The 17,718-nt window shown below is 35.5% G+C and overlaps 3 protein-coding genes across 3 annotated transcripts; 2 read left to right on the top strand and 1 right to left on the bottom strand.

Annotated features, from left to right (window-relative positions):
* Positions 1-122: 122 nt before the first annotated feature.
* LOC105675775 (kanadaptin) lies at positions 123-3,199 on the bottom strand. The gene is made up of 6 exons (XM_012373174.2): positions 2,124-3,199; positions 1,740-2,008; positions 1,514-1,656; positions 1,161-1,321; positions 697-1,062; positions 123-623 (listed from the first exon to the last, which is right to left on the bottom strand). Exons 1-6 carry the CDS (start codon positions 2,976-2,978, stop codon positions 186-188), a joined length of 2,232 nt encoding a protein of 743 aa, XP_012228597.2. The 5' UTR covers positions 2,979-3,199; the 3' UTR covers positions 123-185.
* Positions 3,200-9,314: 6,115 nt separating this feature from the next.
* Positions 9,315-14,757, top strand: LOC137001274 (alpha-amylase-like). Its single transcript, XM_067359906.1, has 7 exons — positions 9,315-10,436; positions 10,708-11,188; positions 11,460-11,940; positions 12,212-12,692; positions 12,964-13,444; positions 13,716-14,196; positions 14,467-14,757. Exons 2-3 carry the CDS (start codon positions 11,052-11,054, stop codon positions 11,923-11,925), a joined length of 603 nt encoding a protein of 200 aa, XP_067216007.1. The 5' UTR covers positions 9,315-10,436; positions 10,708-11,051; the 3' UTR covers positions 11,926-11,940; positions 12,212-12,692; positions 12,964-13,444; positions 13,716-14,196; positions 14,467-14,757.
* A 470-nt stretch (positions 14,758-15,227) lies between these two features.
* On the top strand, positions 15,228-16,475 carry LOC137000994 (uncharacterized). Its single transcript, XM_067358782.1, has 2 exons — positions 15,228-15,721; positions 15,994-16,475. Exons 1-2 carry the CDS (start codon positions 15,585-15,587, stop codon positions 16,457-16,459), a joined length of 603 nt encoding a protein of 200 aa, XP_067214883.1. The 5' UTR covers positions 15,228-15,584; the 3' UTR covers positions 16,460-16,475.
* Positions 16,476-17,718: the final 1,243 nt, after the last annotated feature.

Here is a 17,718-nt window from a genome sequence, read left to right as displayed (position 1 = left end):
AATAAATTCAAGTGACATTTCCAATGTAAAAATATAAATTAGTTGCATATGATCTATATATCAAATTATTAATCAGGAGCTAAAAATAAGTAGTCTTTTTGTGTATTCTATAATGCCAAATCTTTCATCAACAATATTTACATTGTTTTTTTTTTTTTTCTTCAAAATTAAACGTTAATCTTAATTCAATATCCATATTTATCGTTGAGACTTGTCCTTCCGTCTCCGGATTGACCCTGCGGTGGCAACCACGTAGAATAATCCTCTGTATGGACATCCTGATCATAATGTTTCTTTATATTTTTCGATTTCTCGTTTTTTCTTTCTTTTTTTCGTTTCTTATCGTCTGCAACATTCACGTCCTGTTTGCTTATCTCTGTATCCTGATTAATACTCTTTAAACTATACTGTTTATCGTTAGTTTCCGCTTTTTCTTCTGACTCTACTTTGTCCTCGTATGATATAGATTTATCGCATTCTATTTCACGTGTATCATCTTTTTCTGTATTATCTTCTGTATTATCTTCTTTATCTTTATCTTTATCTTTATCTTCGTCTTCTTCTTCCTCTTCTTCTTCGTTATCCATATCATTACTATTTAATACCCTCTCAGAATCATTGTTCTGAAAATTATATTTCTTTATTTAAGAAATTCTTATTAAATGGGAAAAAAGTATTTGAAAAATAATTGCTTACCTTTGCTTCAAAAAGTTTCCTTCTTTTTTCAAGTTGAGAAATTTTTCTTGTGGAAGATTTTGATTTTTCCTGTGAATCATCTTTTTTATCTTGTATTTGACAGGTGCTAATAAGAGGCGGCAAATTAGCCGGCTTTGTAAGGTTTACTAATTTAACGAGCCTCATCTCTTCTTTACGCAAGTTTTGTAGTTCCACTTTCATTTTCGTTACATCGCTCTTACTCAAACTAGATTGATTTAAATTAGACATAAAAGCATCCAATGAATCTTCGTTAGATTCTCCTGCTTTGGAGCTGCTTTCTTGTGCCTCTTTTAAGCGATTGGTCAAATGTGAAATTTTATTTACAATCTCACTATGTTTTTCACTCTAAAATAGTAGAAACAATACGTTTAATATTGAAAATACATGTTTAATATATCCTACACAAAAGTATAAACAAAAATAAATGAGAAAATAGCAATTACCAATGAATTATATGTCTCAGTTTTTTTTTCCAACTTTCCAGCTTGTTTCATTCTCTGTTCACGTTTCCTTTCTACTGTTCCTGTCCTGTCTAAAAAGTTGTCTTCATCTGAATCGTAATAATCAGCTTCTTCCCAATTTTTGGTTTTCTTTTTTCGACTTTCTGTAATTAATAATCATTCATTTCAATTTCAATTTACATCAGTAACATGAGAAATGTGAAATCCTCAAGTAAGTATCCATATAACTTACTATTTATTAATTCAATAAATTTAATTAATTTAAAATTTTACAAGATTTCGCATATTTATTTCAAAAAGTAATATTTTTATCATTAGATATATGTATATATTACCATGATTAGCTTGTCTCAATAATCCATGTCTGTCCAAGATTCTGCAGGCCTCCAAAGCACATTGAATGACAGATTCCTTCTTTTTTCCTTTGACAAGAGCTTCTGCTTTCATGGAGTGACCACCAAAACACTCTTTAGGCAAACTGAAATTTGTTTTCATTTTTATATAAAGGAAAATGACAAGTCAAAGTTTAATGTATTCAAATAGAATTTTAATTATACTTACATTACCCAACATAAAAATTGCCCTATTCCTTTTTCTTCAACTTGATATTGTAAATCATATCCTTCCCTCTCAAACCAGCCTCTCAGTGTTTTCTTAGGATCGTCTAAATATAATTCCTCATCTGCTGTAGAGGCATAAGGATTCTCCGTCAGATCCGTTTCCTCGTCAGCATCTTCTCTCATTCCCCAGTCAATACCCTCGCTTTCTTGTGTCTCTTTTGTTCCTCCTTCAGCTTCTTCTTGTTCCTGCAATTCTTCCAATCGTGTTTCCTGTAAACAAACATGCTCAAGGATCTTAATTGAAATTACAAAGAAATTAACAGCAAAATATTACAAAACTGATCAAAACAAGCATATTAAATACAAATTTCATTATACAACCAACCTTTGATTGAGTTCTCAATAGTTTAAATTGAGGAATCTGAAGGGGTTCTTCATCATCTGGTGGAGCTAATAGAATATATTTTCTCTTGCTACAACCAAATCTAATCATATGACCTCCATGCAATCTGACATAAGTTCTTGGTTTTATACGATGTCCATTCCAAAATGTACCATGTGTGCTCTCCAAATCATATAAATAAAAACCTTTCAAATTGTTGTCGTCTTCCATTGTTCTGTATTGAATAATTGCATGGTATCTTGAAATAGTTGGATGAGCAAGAGACATATCACAAGAAGGTAATCTCCCTACTACATGAAAGCTTTTCTCACTTAAATCAATCTTTCCTAGAATTATTCCAGATTTAAGAATCTCAAATTTATAGTCCTCTGTCGGTTTCCCACTCCATGTTGGTTCCACATATGGTACAGGAATGTTTTTCATATCCAGTAAGACATTTTCTTCGATAGAGCCTTCTGTCGATATTGATTTATTAATCTTATCCTTAGTATCGGTTGGAGAGTGAGTACTCGCAGTTGCTTCGTTTTTCACAGACAATGGTGTAGACGAGGAAGGTGTAGATGAGGAAGCAATATTATTGTTCATTGTACGGATTTTTCCAATCTTACCACGCTTTGGACCAATCAGTAGCAATGGCTTTTTAAAACCCGAATCTTTGCAAGTGTCAGCCTCATTTTGGAAAGACTCAGATTTGTTCTCTGTGCTTTCAGTGCTTTGCTTATCACATACTGCTAATTCAGAAATGATTTCATTACTTGTATCCATGTTATCATCTGTCATAGAAGCATCCTTGGAAAGTGAGGTTGTAAAATCACTTTTCTGTTCATTTGCTTCCATAGTTACAATCTTATATCCAAATTTTATACTAAACAGCAACAAATATCATCAAATCTTCTTTAAGATAATAATATATCAATCAAGATTCACGTAATAATTTCAGTATTTACGTTGAACTTCACATCTATTACAATTTTCACGCACTTTATTGAACAATTTTCATGCAATGACGCCAGATTTGAGACGCAGCATGAGGGAGGAAATGCCGCATATGCGCAAGCCATGTTACATACATGTGAGCTCCGCGCTTCGGACACTAGAAAGAGCAAACATACTATTTCTGTCTCCTTCTTACCGAATCGGCATAAACTTTTGCACCCTGAGCATAATACTAACATATATTATATATATAATAAATATAAGAACATCTAAAGACGTTCTAAAAAAGACGTTCTAAAAACGTTCTAAATAAGACATCTTGAGGGTGTCCTAAAATAATCTTAAAGACATTAAGACATCCTAAAAACGTCCTAAAAAACGTCGTTTTTTTATTTCTTTAACAATTGGGATTTTAAATTATGCAATAAGAAACTTTTCAAAAATTTTAAAAGAGACGTTTCAATTATTTTAATATTTACGAGTATTCTAATACTGTCAAAAGTAACCCAAAAGCAAAAAAATTAAGATTATATCCGCTGGAACGGCTAGAAATGCTCTATCTTAAGCGGAATTTTATAAAATTGTAACAGAAGCACATGATAATAGAGGAGGTCGTACAAGAGTAGTGCCATTTTTCGATCAGCTGTTGCAACATGACGAAACCACTGATGGTAAGCGAGCTAATGGTAAGTGTACCGATAGTAAGTGCTTTCGTCATTGCAATAACTGACCAAAGATGACACCACTCTCGTACGACCTGCTATACCATCATGTGTTCCTATTAACATATTATCCTAATCATTGCATGCCGACCTACCTGTTACCAGAGAGAAACCTGAGAGGGGCCATGCTGCCGTTTATCGTAAGACGCTTTTTCTAGGCCGTACACTAGCGGCGTGTATATCCATTTTACAGCCTGTCTGGAACTACATGGCCACATCCATTTTCCGGGATGATAAAAGAGCCCTGGTTGGTTCATGTCCGTGTTACGCTGACAAATCTACAGATAAAAATTTTAAAAATACGATACGATACAAAATACGATAGTAGCGAAAAATAAAATAGTAAATTATTTATCAAAATTAAAATTCTGAACGCCAAAGAATATCTTATAATGTGGAAAATATGGTATATCATGTTAGGAATTTCGACGCTGATTCACGGCATGGGGAAAGGGGGGGGGAGGGTGTTCGGTGAGATTGTTTACGTTCGCTCTGTGACCTACGTACTTTATATCCTCTTTTCCTCACTCTCACACTTTCTCTCTTGCACACACTGATCGGCATGTATACATTCCTTTCCCTACTCTTTCCAAATAGTACTTTTCGCAATTTGACCTTATCCTTGAGCTTGAGCTGGATTTTACTATTCGCACGGCGGCACTTGAACGAGACAGACCGTTTCGCGTATCGGCGCGTTATCCCTCCTACTTCAATTCTTATTACTCCTTACAATCTTCCACCTTCCTCCCCCTTCCAATCGTTACCTGTTGCGTACGCGGTGGGGTGTCGAACGCGTGCGAGCGATATACGAGTTTTACTTTTGTCCTAACATGACAAAATACGCGTCGGGAGTGTCGTCTAAAATATCATGTAATTATTGTAATATCATTCCGCCGTAATTTTGCATTTATATAAAATGCGCGTCGGGAGTGCCGTTAATACCGCGAGTTATAGCGAATCTATAGATGAACGCATTTTCGCTGTATGACAAATATTGAGACACGATTTTTTTTTACTTTGGGCTTGGCTCGGGGGACGGAAAGATCGGTTTCAATCATAAAATCTCGACTACGGCAAAGGCATCTTCGGTGTCAGACATAAAAGTCAGACCTAACGAAGGCTAGTCGTGAGACTACCGTGGTTAGTCAGTGGCACTGAATGCTGGTCAGATGCCTTGTATCTAGTCGGTTGATTGCATGACTAATCGCACCTCATCTTCTTCGAGCTTACCTTTGCCCTCTGTTTTGAGAGAATCGTACCCCAATTGGTAAATGTGGTCGTCTAAAACGCGGACGGAATTCGCGCGTAACGTCACAGCTTTACATACACAAATCGGTTCGATTCTTTTGTGACGTCGGAGTGCCGTTTTAAGTATCGCGCGATTTTCGTATTCAGGTACGCATGCGAGCAATGCATGCGCCACGAACGCGTGTGATTCAATGTGAGTGCTTCGAAGGACCACTGAGAGGAGAAGGCTCAGGAGGAGCATCGGGCGCCGGCGGAGCAACTTTACAGTAAGCAATAATTCATTCATTTGTTGAAAATATTATACACATTAAAATATTTAAAAGACAAAATATTTACATTAGTTAATATTTATCATTATTAGAATTTGTTCGCATATTTTTTTACTTTTTATTTAAATAATTAAACTTGTTTAATAATTCTTTTATTACATATTTGCTTGGAAAACGAATTAAAAGTTCAATGTACTCAATATTTTTTATGATTTCACAAATATTTATTATTGTGAACGCTGCTATAATTTTGATTTATTTCGTGTTTTACAGATCAACTATGCAGATCAACAGAACGACAACTCCGCTGCTGCGCATCGATCGGTGAGTTAGTTTAATATGTCTTTTGTTATTAAGATAATGGATCAAATAATAGTGTAAAAATATATAGACGCGAGACACTTTGCAGGTCGTATAATTGTTATTGCCTTATAGTAATTATATCAAAATTTTATTCTCTCATATTTTTTAAAAGTATTTTGAGTTGTACGTGCATTTGTTTTTAAAAGAACAAAATACTTATTTTTTTAGTTAATTTATATTAAATTTAATTATGTGTTACCAATATTATTATATATATCTAGAAAAGATACATGTTATATTAGATTATAATTATAAAAATTATTAAAAAATATGTAACCTGCAAAATGCGTTGTACATTAAAAAAAAGCAAAGTGTTTCTAATTTTGATTTTGATGAGTCCGAAGTTGAAACAACTTTATCAGCCTCTAATAGCCCTTTAAATCTATATATATTAAATATTAATCATATAATATTAAAATATAATCATACACCAGAATACTTTGAATAAAATTATGAAAAGTACACTATTTCTTCGATTCATTATCTTGAAATGGATAGGCTAGAACTTAGATGCGTTGATGAATATTTAATCCTGGAATATTTCCTAAATGTATTTTATGATTGACAGATCAGAACAGAATATATTGAATTATTCAGAGAGTTTGTAGAATTTTTTTCTGAACAGAATTGAAAACAATTTTTATGTTTATATATCTTTATTTAATAATGTATGCACAAGTTGTTAAAGATGGCCAAAAGTTGTCGAAAACAATGGTGCATATATTACTGAACAAAGATGACTCTAAACATATAAAAATTGTTTTCAATTTTATTATAAAAATTATTACAAATTTTTTAAATAACCCAATATATTTTTATTTTGAATAATGTACTTATGTTTGTTTATATATTTATTTATATTTTTTTTATATGAGAAAAAATAGAAAAAAAAATATTTAAAAAAAGATTATACATAAAATAAAAGAAAAAACTTGTTAATACATAGAAAAAAAGTATTTGCTGCCGCAGTAAATTTTATATAAGCTGTCGTAGCAAGATTTCTTACAGTTAATTATTATTTGAACAGCAAAGAGATTTGTTATAAATAATAATTTTATTTACCGAAATTAGTTTTGTTAAATCTGCAAATTATATTGCTAATATATAATAAGAAATTTATTTTTATCTTATTATCAAAATTTGTATTAATGGCGACAATTTCATTGCAATAGTAAAATAAATTTATTAAAAATAAATTATTTTGTTGTAACAGCGAATTTTAACTTGTTTTCTCATCTCAAAATTTGTCGATTTTTTGAACAAAACAGATTTGTTGCATATCGAATAATCTGTAAAAGTAGTTACAGTAGCGAAATTTTATCGCTAACATATTTAACATGCAATAGCAACGATTATTTTATTGCGATAGCAAAATTCCTTTTCTGTGTGTAAATGTGTACTTTCATTTCTTCCTTCCCTACGGTAAGTGGTTTATCTTTTTATATCTTTCCAGGATTAAATATTATAAATTGGCGTTGAAAGCAAAAGTAAGAAAATGTTTAAATACATATGTACCACAAATGTATCACAAATTTAAATTAAAAATGAAAAAGAAAATTCTTTTACACAAACGTAAATATATTAATAAATTATGGTATATTTGAAGTAATTTATCTAATAAAAAAAGAGTGCATTTTTTATTAACAATTTATTTACAATTTTGAAATATATATTTATTCTTGCTATACGTCAATTTCTTCGCAATCTTTCCTAGCCTACCTATGTATCCGTGGTCCTATAGCTTAACACTAGAACTACCAAAACGGTCAAAAAAAATGACCGGTTTATTCATTTTAGAATAATTATTTAAATTTATAATGTATTTTTTGAGATTTTTTTCTGTGACTTGTTGCATTGTGTTAAATAATTAAATTGATTAATGTACGTTTTCTCTTTATCACTTTTTATAAAAGAAAGAAAAAAGAAATAGAAATTGGTATATGTTAATCGTCGGTAGTTCTAGTGTTGATCCCATGGTTGAGCACGGAAATTCTAAATTTGTGGTCCCGTCGATGATGGTCGAGCACAGATCTCGAAACAACATTGATACGATCGATCATTGAATAATGATCGACTATCAACAAAAATTTCGGACGCAACTAGCGGAAACTGAGCCGAGCTCTGCGCTAAAGCATCCTGCGATAAACTCCTTCCCGAAATTCAGATGCAAATGGCGGTAACTGAGCCGAGCTCTGCGCTAAATATGCATATCTTTTTTTTCTTTACTTACAGTAAAAGCTGAAAAATTGCTTTGTTGTTTTTCTTTCGACGAATCTTGTTTAGTTTCACGTAATTTTTTCGGAGCTTTATATTCAGATGCATAATGTCCTTTCTTTTGACAATTATAGCACATAATCTTGGATTTCTTATTAAATCCTGATTTTTGATTCTTTGAAATTTTATCGCCTTCTTTAGTTTTTGACAATGCGATCAATGCATTTTCTTTTTGTTCGTTGGAAGTTAGACAAGCCTCTTTATCTAGTAAACGTGCTGCCAAATTAATAAGTGTTTGTTTATCTTTTGGTATAGATAACCAAGCTCTAAAGTTTCTATATTTAATTGGAAGAGTTCCGATGATTTTCGTGATAATTGCTGTATCACTAATCAGTTCACTAATAGTCCTTGATTTGACGTGCAAGATTTTCAACTTTTGCAACGTGTTGTGCGACAATGTCTGTTGAATTCATTACATATTGATGAAAATGTTCATGCACTAACATTTTATTCAATTCACTTTTCTGCTCATAAATTGAATCTAATTTGTCGACTATTTCTTTTGAAGTCTGACAATTTTCGATTAAAGTGATTTGAGTAAGCTCAAGAGCAGATGTGAGAATGAACATAGCAGTTGCATCATCTTTTAACCATTCTTGTTTTTCCGCAGGACGATCATTATTCGGTTTTAATGCAACTCCTGTCGCAATTTCATAAAATCTTTTTGCTCTTAAAGCACATTTTATTTGAAATTTCCATTGATGATAACTACTTCCATTAAATTTGATAACATGAAGTGTTTTTAATTTCTCTGCCATTTTCTTTAATTTAATTTTGATTGAACGAAACAGATTCGACGATTTACAATTGAGTCACTTTAGATGAGAAATAATCCACTATCTTCTCACTTTTTTGAATTCGTTTAGACAATGTTAAAAAATGTTTTTGATAATCAATGCGCACGACGCACTCGATTGCGCACACGATTTAACGCGGAAGATCGATTTACGAAAACTGATTTCGCGGACTTATTATTTCACTAAGCCACAGTTTACCAACGTTCTGTGTCCATTACCTTTTGAATCAAATGTGAAATAATATATATTCGATCGTTTAACCTTTTTAATTAATCAATTGAAAATACAAAGATCATGAGAAGAAGAATTATTATTATATATCGTAACCAAGGTGATATCAATAGAATATTTCAATAAATATGTTTATGATGAAAATAAAATAAGTACTTGATTTTAAATGTAAATTATAATAATTTACTCCAATATTTTCTAAATATCTACCGATATCAGAAATATCTTTCTAAATATTATAGCTATTGATTGATAGCTTTTATTGTTATGAGCTTCCGCGTTCAGGATTTTTATTTCGGTGTTACTTATTCTAATTACGTTTCACATATATTTAGATATGTTTATTATTAACGAATCGTTTTAGATCATTTTATTAGCTATTGCTAAAATTATATTTTTTCCAGATTGCAAGGTATTAATAATTCTTAAATCAAATAAAATCAATAAGGAGCGTAAAGAGCCACAATGCCAGATTTTCGTGCAAAGGTTATGATATATTCATTAAAAATGTTTACAAACGTTTCAGCCTGCCATCAGGCCTTCTTCAATGTACAAAATAAGAAACAATAAAATATAAAATTTGCTCGCAATGATTAAAAAATTAAAAGATGTAAAAGACGTATTTGCAATTCTTTATCGACCATATTGTTGTTCGTTAATAAATTAGATAAGACTGCAATAGATGCAAAAAAATACAATAATAGTTAAAATAAATAAAATAAAAAGAAGGTAAAATTAAGAAAAGAGATAAACGTACTTGTATTAATTACATGATGGAGAAGCGCTCGCCCAAGTAGAAGGAACGAGATGGAAAAGACCAGATGTCTTTACATGTTGAACTTGAATATCTTAGTGATCGTAATTTGTTAGAGAAATTCAGAAATTCCGATTGACGGTAGGAAGAGAGAAAAGGGGGGGGGGGAAGGAGTCAGTAGGGAAGGAGAAAGATGGGGGTAAAAAGAAATTGGTAGAGAAAAAAGGAGGGGAAAAAAATTTATAGAAGAGGAAATAAATTAATAATCGGGAGATAGGCATCAGGTAAATGATCCGTGTCGTTTTGATTATTGAGCCCTGCATTTTGTCTTTTAATAAAGACCATTTCAGAAATCAGTCTTTTCGGATAAGAGGGTTCACCGTCCAATATCTTAACATTATTCCAATCAAAATCATGGGAAGAATCAATTCTGTGTTTGGAAATGACAGAAGAAGAACAGCTCTTCTTATTAATGTCGTTTTTATGTTTCTTTATTTTGGTGTTAAGTTGTCTTTTCGTCTGTCCAACATAAGTCATATTACAATTAATAATTCTTCCCTCCCATGGGTACACCTTGTCGTGGTGGGAGGGCTCAGTATCCTTCAGGATGGTGGTTTATCCTTAAGGATTTAAAGGGTAAACCATCCTGAAGGAGAAGCTAACGTACCCTTGACACAGCATTGCCACGAGTCGTCTTTCAGGTAATTGCATTTATATATTAATAGGTATTTTAGTATCATAATAATATTTTATTCCTTGAAAAGCAAATAATTTCAATTCTTCCAACTTACAATAAAGTTAAATTAAAGTTTTTACTGAATATTTACTAAAAAAATTAGTTTTTCCTCAATGTATAAGAATTTGATTAAAAATTATGGGAAATAAAAAAAAATTCAATATGTACAATAATTTTATTTATAAAATACTAAGTTTAACACATTATTAATCTGAACTCGATTTTGTATTTTACAGATCAACTCCGCTCTTGTCCGTTGCGTATGATGGATGGCAACCGCTACGGCTATGGCTACGGCTGCGGCTACGGTTACGGCTACGGCTATGGCTACGGCAAGGGCTGCCGGCAACGGTTGCGGCTGCGGCTACGGCTGGTGCCTACGAATGCGGCTGCGGCTACGGTTGGGCTAGGCTACATAGCTACGGGCCACTCTATAATTCGTCGCTAATGCTGGACATTAGCGACTTATTGAAGAATGGCCCTGCGGCCACGCCTATGTCAATGATCAAGTTTGCGGACGCGTCTACGCCCACGCCGTCGCCAAAGCGCACGCCAGCCCCCAACGCCGTAGTCTACGCTAATGCTAAAACCTACGCCAACGCCAAAGCCTACGCCAACACCAACTCCTACGCCATCGTCAACGCCCACGCCCACGCTGACGCTAACGTCAACACCAACGCCAATAAAATATACGAGGCCTAACGAATCATCTTTCAGGTAATTGCATTTATTTATTAATAGGTATTTTAGTATCATAATAATATTTTTTTCCTTGAAAAGCAAATAATTTCAATTCTTTCAACTTACAATGAAGTTAAATTAAAGTTTTTACTGAATATTTACTAAAAAATTAGTTTTTTCTCAATGTATAAGAATTTGATTAAAAATTATGGGAAATAAAGAAAAAATTTAATATGCACAATAATTTTATTTATAAAATACTAAGTTTAACACATTATTAATCTGAACTCGATTTTGTATTTTACAGATCAACTCCGCTCTTGTCCGTTGCGTATGATGGATGGCAACCGCTACGGCTATGGCTACGGCAGCGGCTACGGTTACGGCTACGGCTATGGCTACGGCAAGGGCTGCCGGCAACGGTTGCGGCTGCGGCTACGGCTGGTGCCTACGAATGCGGCTGCGGCTACGGTTGGGCTAGGCTACATAGCTACGGGCCACTCTATAATTCGTCGCTAATGCTGGACATTAGCGACTTATTGAAGAATGGCCCTGCGGCCACGCCTATGTCAATGATCAAGTTTGCGGACGCGTCTACGCCCACGCCGTCGCCAAAGCGCACGCCAGCCCCCAACGCCGTAGTCTACGCTAATGCTAAAACCTACGCCAACGCCAAAGCCTACGCCAACACCAACTCCCACGCCATCGTCAACGCCCACGCCCACGCTGACGCTAACGTCAACACCAACGCCAATAAAATATACGAGGCCTAACGAATCATCTTTCAGGTAATTGCATTTATTTATTAATAGGTATTTTAGTATCATAATAATATTTTTTTCCTTGAAAAGCAAATAATTTCAATTCTTTCAACTTACAATGAAGTTAAATTAAAGTTTTTACTGAATATTTACTAAAAAATTAGTTTTTTCTCAATGTATAAGAATTTGATTAAAAATTATGGGAAATAAAGAAAAAATTTAATATGTACAATAATTTTATTTATAAAATACTAAGTTTAACACATTATTAATCTGAACTCGATTTTGTATTTTACAGATCAACTCCGCTCTTGTCCGTTGCGTATGATGGATGGCAACCGCTACGGCTATGACTACGGCTGCGGCCACGGTTACGGCTACGGCTATGGCTACGGCAAGGGCTGCCGGCAACGGTTGCGGCTGCGGCTACGGCTGGTGCCTACGAATGCGGCTGCGGCTACGGTTGGGCTAGGCTACATAGCTACGGGCCACTCTATAATTCGTCGCTAATGCTGGACATTAGCGACTTATTGAAGAATGGCCCTGCGGCCACGCCTATGTCAATGATCAAGTTTGCGGACGCGTCTACGCCCACGCCGTCGCCAAAGCGCACGCCAGCCCCCAACGCCGTAGTCTACGCTAATGCTAAAACCTACGCCAACGCCAAAGCCTACGCCAACACCAACTCCTACGCCATCGTCAACGCCCACGCCCACGCTGACGCTAACGTCAACACCAACGCCAATAAAATATACGAGGCCTAACGAATCATCTTTCAGGTAATTGCATTTATTTATTAATAGGTATTTTAGTATCATAATAATATTTTTTTCCTTGAAAAGCAAATAATTTCAATTCTTTCAACTTACAATGAAGTTAAATTAAAGTTTTTACTGAATATTTACTAAAAAATTAGTTTTTTCTCAATGTATAAGAATTTGATTAAAAATTATGGGAAATAAAGAAAAAATTTAATATGCACAATAATTTTATTTATAAAATACTAAGTTTAACACATTATTAATCTGAACTCGATTTTGTATTTTACAGATCAACTCCGCTCTTGTCCGTTGCGTATGATGGATGGCAACCGCTACGGCTATGGCTACGGCAGCGGCTACGGTTACGGCTACGGCTATGGCTACGGCAAGGGCTGCCGGCAACGGTTGCGGCTGCGGCTACGGCTGGTGCCTACGAATGCGGCTGCGGCTACGGTTGGGCTAGGCTACATAGCTACGGGCCACTCTATAATTCGTCGCTAATGCTGGACATTAGCGACTTATTGAAGAATGGCCCTGCGGCCACGCCTATGTCAATGATCAAGTTTGCGGACGCGTCTACGCCCACGCCGTCGCCAAAGCGCACGCCAGCCCCCAACGCCGTAGTCTACGCTAATGCTAAAACCTACGCCAACGCCAAAGCCTACGCCAACACCAACTCCCACGCCATCGTCAACGCCCACGCCCACGCTGACGCTAACGTCAACACCAACGCCAATAAAATATACGAGGCCTAACGAATCATCTTTCAGGTAATTGCATTTATTTATTAATAGGTATTTTAGTATCATAATAATATTTTTTTCCTTGAAAAGCAAATAATTTCAATTCTTTCAACTTACAATGAAGTTAAATTAAAGTTTTTACTGAATATTTACTAAAAAATTAGTTTTTTCTCAATGTATAAGAATTTGATTAAAAATTATGGGAAATAAAGAAAAAATTTAATATGTACAATAATTTTATTTATAAAATACTAAGTTTAACACATTATTAATCTGAACTCGATTTTGTATTTTACAGATCAACTCCGCTCTTGTCCGTTGCGTATGATGGATGGCAACCGCTACGGCTATGACTACGGCTGCGGCCACGGTTACGGCTACGGCTATGGCTACGGCAAGGGCTGCCGGCAACGGTTGCGGCTGCGGCTACGGCTGGTGCCTACGAATGCGGCTGCGGCTACGGTTGGGCTAGGCTACATAGCTACGGGCCACTCTATAATTCGTCGCTAATGCTGGACATTAGCGACTTATTGAAGAATGGCCCTGCGGCCACGCCTATGTCAATGATCAAGTTTGCGGACGCGTCTACGCCCACGCCGTCGCCAAAGCGCACGCCAGCCCCCAACGCCGTAGTCTACGCTAATGCTAAAACCTACGCCAACGCCAAAGCCTACGCCAACACCAACTCCTACGCCATCGTCAACGCCCACGCCCACGCTGACGCTAACGTCAACACCAACGCCAATAAAATATACGAGGCCTAACGAATCATCTTTCAGGTAATTGCATTTATTTATTAATAGGTATTTTAGTATCATAATAATATTTTTTCCTTGAAAAGCAAATAATTTCAATTCTTTCAACTTACAATGAAGTTAAATTAAAGTTTTTACTGAATATTTACTAAAAAATTAGTTTTTTCTCAATGTATAAGAATTTGATTAAAAATTATGGGAAATAAAGAAAAAATTTAATATGTACAATAATTTTATTTATAAAATACTAAGTTTAACACATTATTAATCTGAACTCGATTTTGTATTTTACAGATCAACTCCGCTCTTGTCCGTTGCGTATGATGGATGGCAACCGCTACGGCTATGGCTACGGCTGCGGCTACGGTTACGGCTACGGCTATGGCTACGGCAAGGGCTGCCGGCAACGGTTGCGGCTGCGGCTACGGCTGGTGCCTACGAATGCGGCTGCGGCTACGGTTGGGCTAGGCTACATAGCTACGGGCCACTCTATAATTCGTCGCTAATGCTGGACATTAGCGACTTATTGAAGAATGGCCCTGCGGCCACGCCTATGTCAATGATCAAGTTTGCGGACGCGTCTACGCCCACGCTGTCGCCAAGTGCATGCTAGCTTTTAATGCTGTAGTTTGCGTTATTGCTGCAAATTTATGCCTACGGCAAGTTTACGCCAAGTACCATTTACTCCTACGCTATTGCTAATGTTTATGTTTACAAGTGGATGCTAATACAATACTAATGCTAATAAAATATATGAGGTTTAATGAATTACCTTTCAGGTAAATACATTTATTTATTAATAGGTATTTTAGTATCATGCAATATTTTTTTCCTTGAAAAAGCAAACAATTTCTACTCTTTCAAATTCTAAGCAAATGAAGTTAAATTAAAGTTTTTAATAAAATATTTTTGGCTTAAAAAATTTCAGTTTTTTCTCAATTTAGCTGGCAGAAATTTGACTAAAATTTGGTGGGAAATAAAGAAAAAATTTAAGGTGTACAATAATTTTATTTATAAAATACTAAGTTTAACACATTATTAATCTGAACTCGATTTTGTATTTTACAGATCAACTCCGCTCTTGTCCGTTGCGTATGATGGATGGCAACCGCTACGGCTATGGCTACGGCTGCGGCTACGGTTACGGCTACGGCTATGGCTACGGCAAGGGCTGCCGGCAACGGTTGCGGCTGCGGCTACGGCTGGTGCCTACGAATGCGGCTGCGGCTACGGTTGGGCTAGGCTACATAGCTACGGGCCACTCTATAATTCGTCGCTAATGCTGGACATTAGCGACTTATTGAAGAATGGCCCTGCGGCCACGCCTATGTCAATGATCAAGTTTGCGGACGCGTCTACGCCCACGCCGTCGCCAAAGCGCACGCCAAACCCCAACGCCGTAGTCTACGCTAATGCTAAAACCTACGCCAACGCCAAAGCCTACGCCAACACCAACTCCTACGCCATCGTCAACGCCCACGCCCACGTTGACGCTAACGTCAACACCAACGCCAATAAAATATACGAGGCCTAACGAATCATCTTTCAGGTAATTGCATTTATTTATTAATAGGTATTTTAGTATCATAATAATATTTTATTCCTTGAAAAGCAAATAATTTCAATTCTTCCAACTTACAATAAAGTTAAATTAAAGTTTTTACTGAATATTTACTAAAAAAATTAGTTTTTTCTCAATGTATAAGAATTTGATTAAAAATTATGAGAAATAAAGGAAAAATTTAATATGTACAATAATTTTATTTATAAAATACTAAGTTTAACACATTATTAATCTGAACTCGATTTTGTATTTTACAGATCAACTCCGCTCTTGTCCGTTGCGTATGATGGATGGCAACCGCTACGGCTATGGCTACGGCTGCGGCTGCGGTTACGGCTACGGCTATGGCTACGGCAAGGGCTGCCGGCAACGGTTGCGGCTGCGGCTACGGCTGGTGCCTACGAATGCGGCTGCGGCTACGGTTGGGCTAGGCTACATAGCTACGGGCCACTCTATAATTCGTCGCTAATGCTGGACATTAGCGACTTATTGAAGAATGGCCCTGCGGCCACGCCTATGTCAATGATCAAGTTTGCGGACGCGTCTACGCCCACGCCGTCGCCAAAGCGCACGCCAAACCCCAACGCCGTAGTCTACGCTAATGCTAAAACCTACGCCAACGCCAAAGCCTACGCCAACACCAACTCCTACGCCATCGTCAACGCCCACGCCCACGCTGACGCTAACTTCAACACCAACGCCAATAAAATATACGAGGCCTAACGAATCATCTTTCAGGTAATTGCATTTATTTATTAATAGGTATTTCAGTATTTTTTTTTTTTTTTTTTGTAAGGCGGGGGAAATCTTTTATGGATACCCACGGGTCTCGGTGGAGAACCCGTGGGTTATGTGGGAGTCCCCAGAGAAGAAATCTCTGGTATACCCACTAAAATTCCCGCCGGTGACCTTCCTTGCCATATGAGGGAGAGCCGGGTATCGCCTTGGACATTCGTCACAACTCCCCCTCAGGGGGTGGCGCAGCGCCCTCCGCTGCACTGCTCACTGTTGATGTCTCCGCGGTGGCTCTGTCCTCGCCGTCGGAGTCCGACTCCGTAGGGCCAGTAACTTATATTATGTATAAATAAGTATATGACGTATGACATATGTCATATAACTTATTTATAAATCATGAAATATAAAAGTATTTTTGGTTTTTGTGTGTATCATTTGTAAAAAAATCTTAATAAAAGAAACAACATTAATTTTGTGATTTGCAATAATCTGTTTCAATATATAACATTAATTTTGTGATTTGCAATAATTTGTTTAAATATATACTTTTAAATACTTACAATTAGCCTTATTTTATGCGCTTACTTTGGTATCTAAAATACACATCAAAATATAAAATTTATTTCTATCACAGTAGAAAAGAAATATGTTATAATATATGTTATTATATATATTATTATATATATTGTTTAATTTTAACAGTTTTTATTGGACTGTACTTTAGACAATATTATATTTTGTCATTTCTCTCTGTTATAAGACATAATGTTTCTTTTCTACTGTGACAGAAATAAGGCATAAAATAAGGCTAATTTTAAATATTTGAAAGAAGCATATATTGAAACAGATTATTGCAAAATTAATGTTGTTTCTTTTATCAAGATTTTTTTACAAATAATAGACACAAAAAATTAAAAATATCTTTATATTTCATGCTTTAGAAATAAAAATTGTGGCATATATCATATACATTTCTTGTAAAAACAGTATACAAAATGGTGTTAATTTTTTATATAGATATTTTGATATAAATATAGATAATATGGAGTACATAATATACATAATATATATATAAAGCACATGACGTGAAAGCACATGATGTGAAAATATTTTACAATAAAGAATAAGACAAGCCAGAGGCGATCTAACGTGTGCTGGCGATGTAGAATTAGAAAAGTCAGAGGCGATCTAACGTGTGCTGGCGATGTAGAATTAGAAAAGTCAGAGGCGGTCTACCGTGAGCTGAC

The sequence above is a fragment of the Linepithema humile genome, chromosome 7 (assembly GCF_040581485.1).
Source record: "Linepithema humile isolate Giens D197 chromosome 7, Lhum_UNIL_v1.0, whole genome shotgun sequence".
Classification (NCBI taxonomy): Eukaryota; Metazoa; Arthropoda; class Insecta; order Hymenoptera; family Formicidae; genus Linepithema; species Linepithema humile.
The sequence above is the reverse complement of the archived record's forward strand: the minus strand, read 5'-3'. Positions and strand labels throughout refer to the sequence as shown.

Coding starts and splice junctions, on each gene's coding strand:
- LOC105675775 (XM_012373174.2), bottom strand. CDS start 2,978: ATGGAAGCAAATGAACAGAAAAGTGATTTTACAACCTCACTTTCCAAG. Junction 2,009..2,123: donor TATTGAGAACTCAATCAAAG/GTTGGTTGTATA, acceptor GTTTGTTTACAG/GAAACACGATTGGAAGAATT. Junction 1,063..1,160: donor CTGAGACATATAATTCATTG/GTAATTGCTATT, acceptor CTACTATTTTAG/AGTGAAAAACATAGTGAGAT.
- LOC137001274 (XM_067359906.1), top strand. CDS start 11,052: ATGCTAAAACCTACGCCAACGCCAAAGCCTACGCCAACACCAACTCCT. Junction 11,189..11,459: donor CCTAACGAATCATCTTTCAG/GTAATTGCATTT, acceptor TGTATTTTACAG/ATCAACTCCGCTCTTGTCCG.
- LOC137000994 (XM_067358782.1), top strand. CDS start 15,585: ATGCTAAAACCTACGCCAACGCCAAAGCCTACGCCAACACCAACTCCT. Junction 15,722..15,993: donor CCTAACGAATCATCTTTCAG/GTAATTGCATTT, acceptor TGTATTTTACAG/ATCAACTCCGCTCTTGTCCG.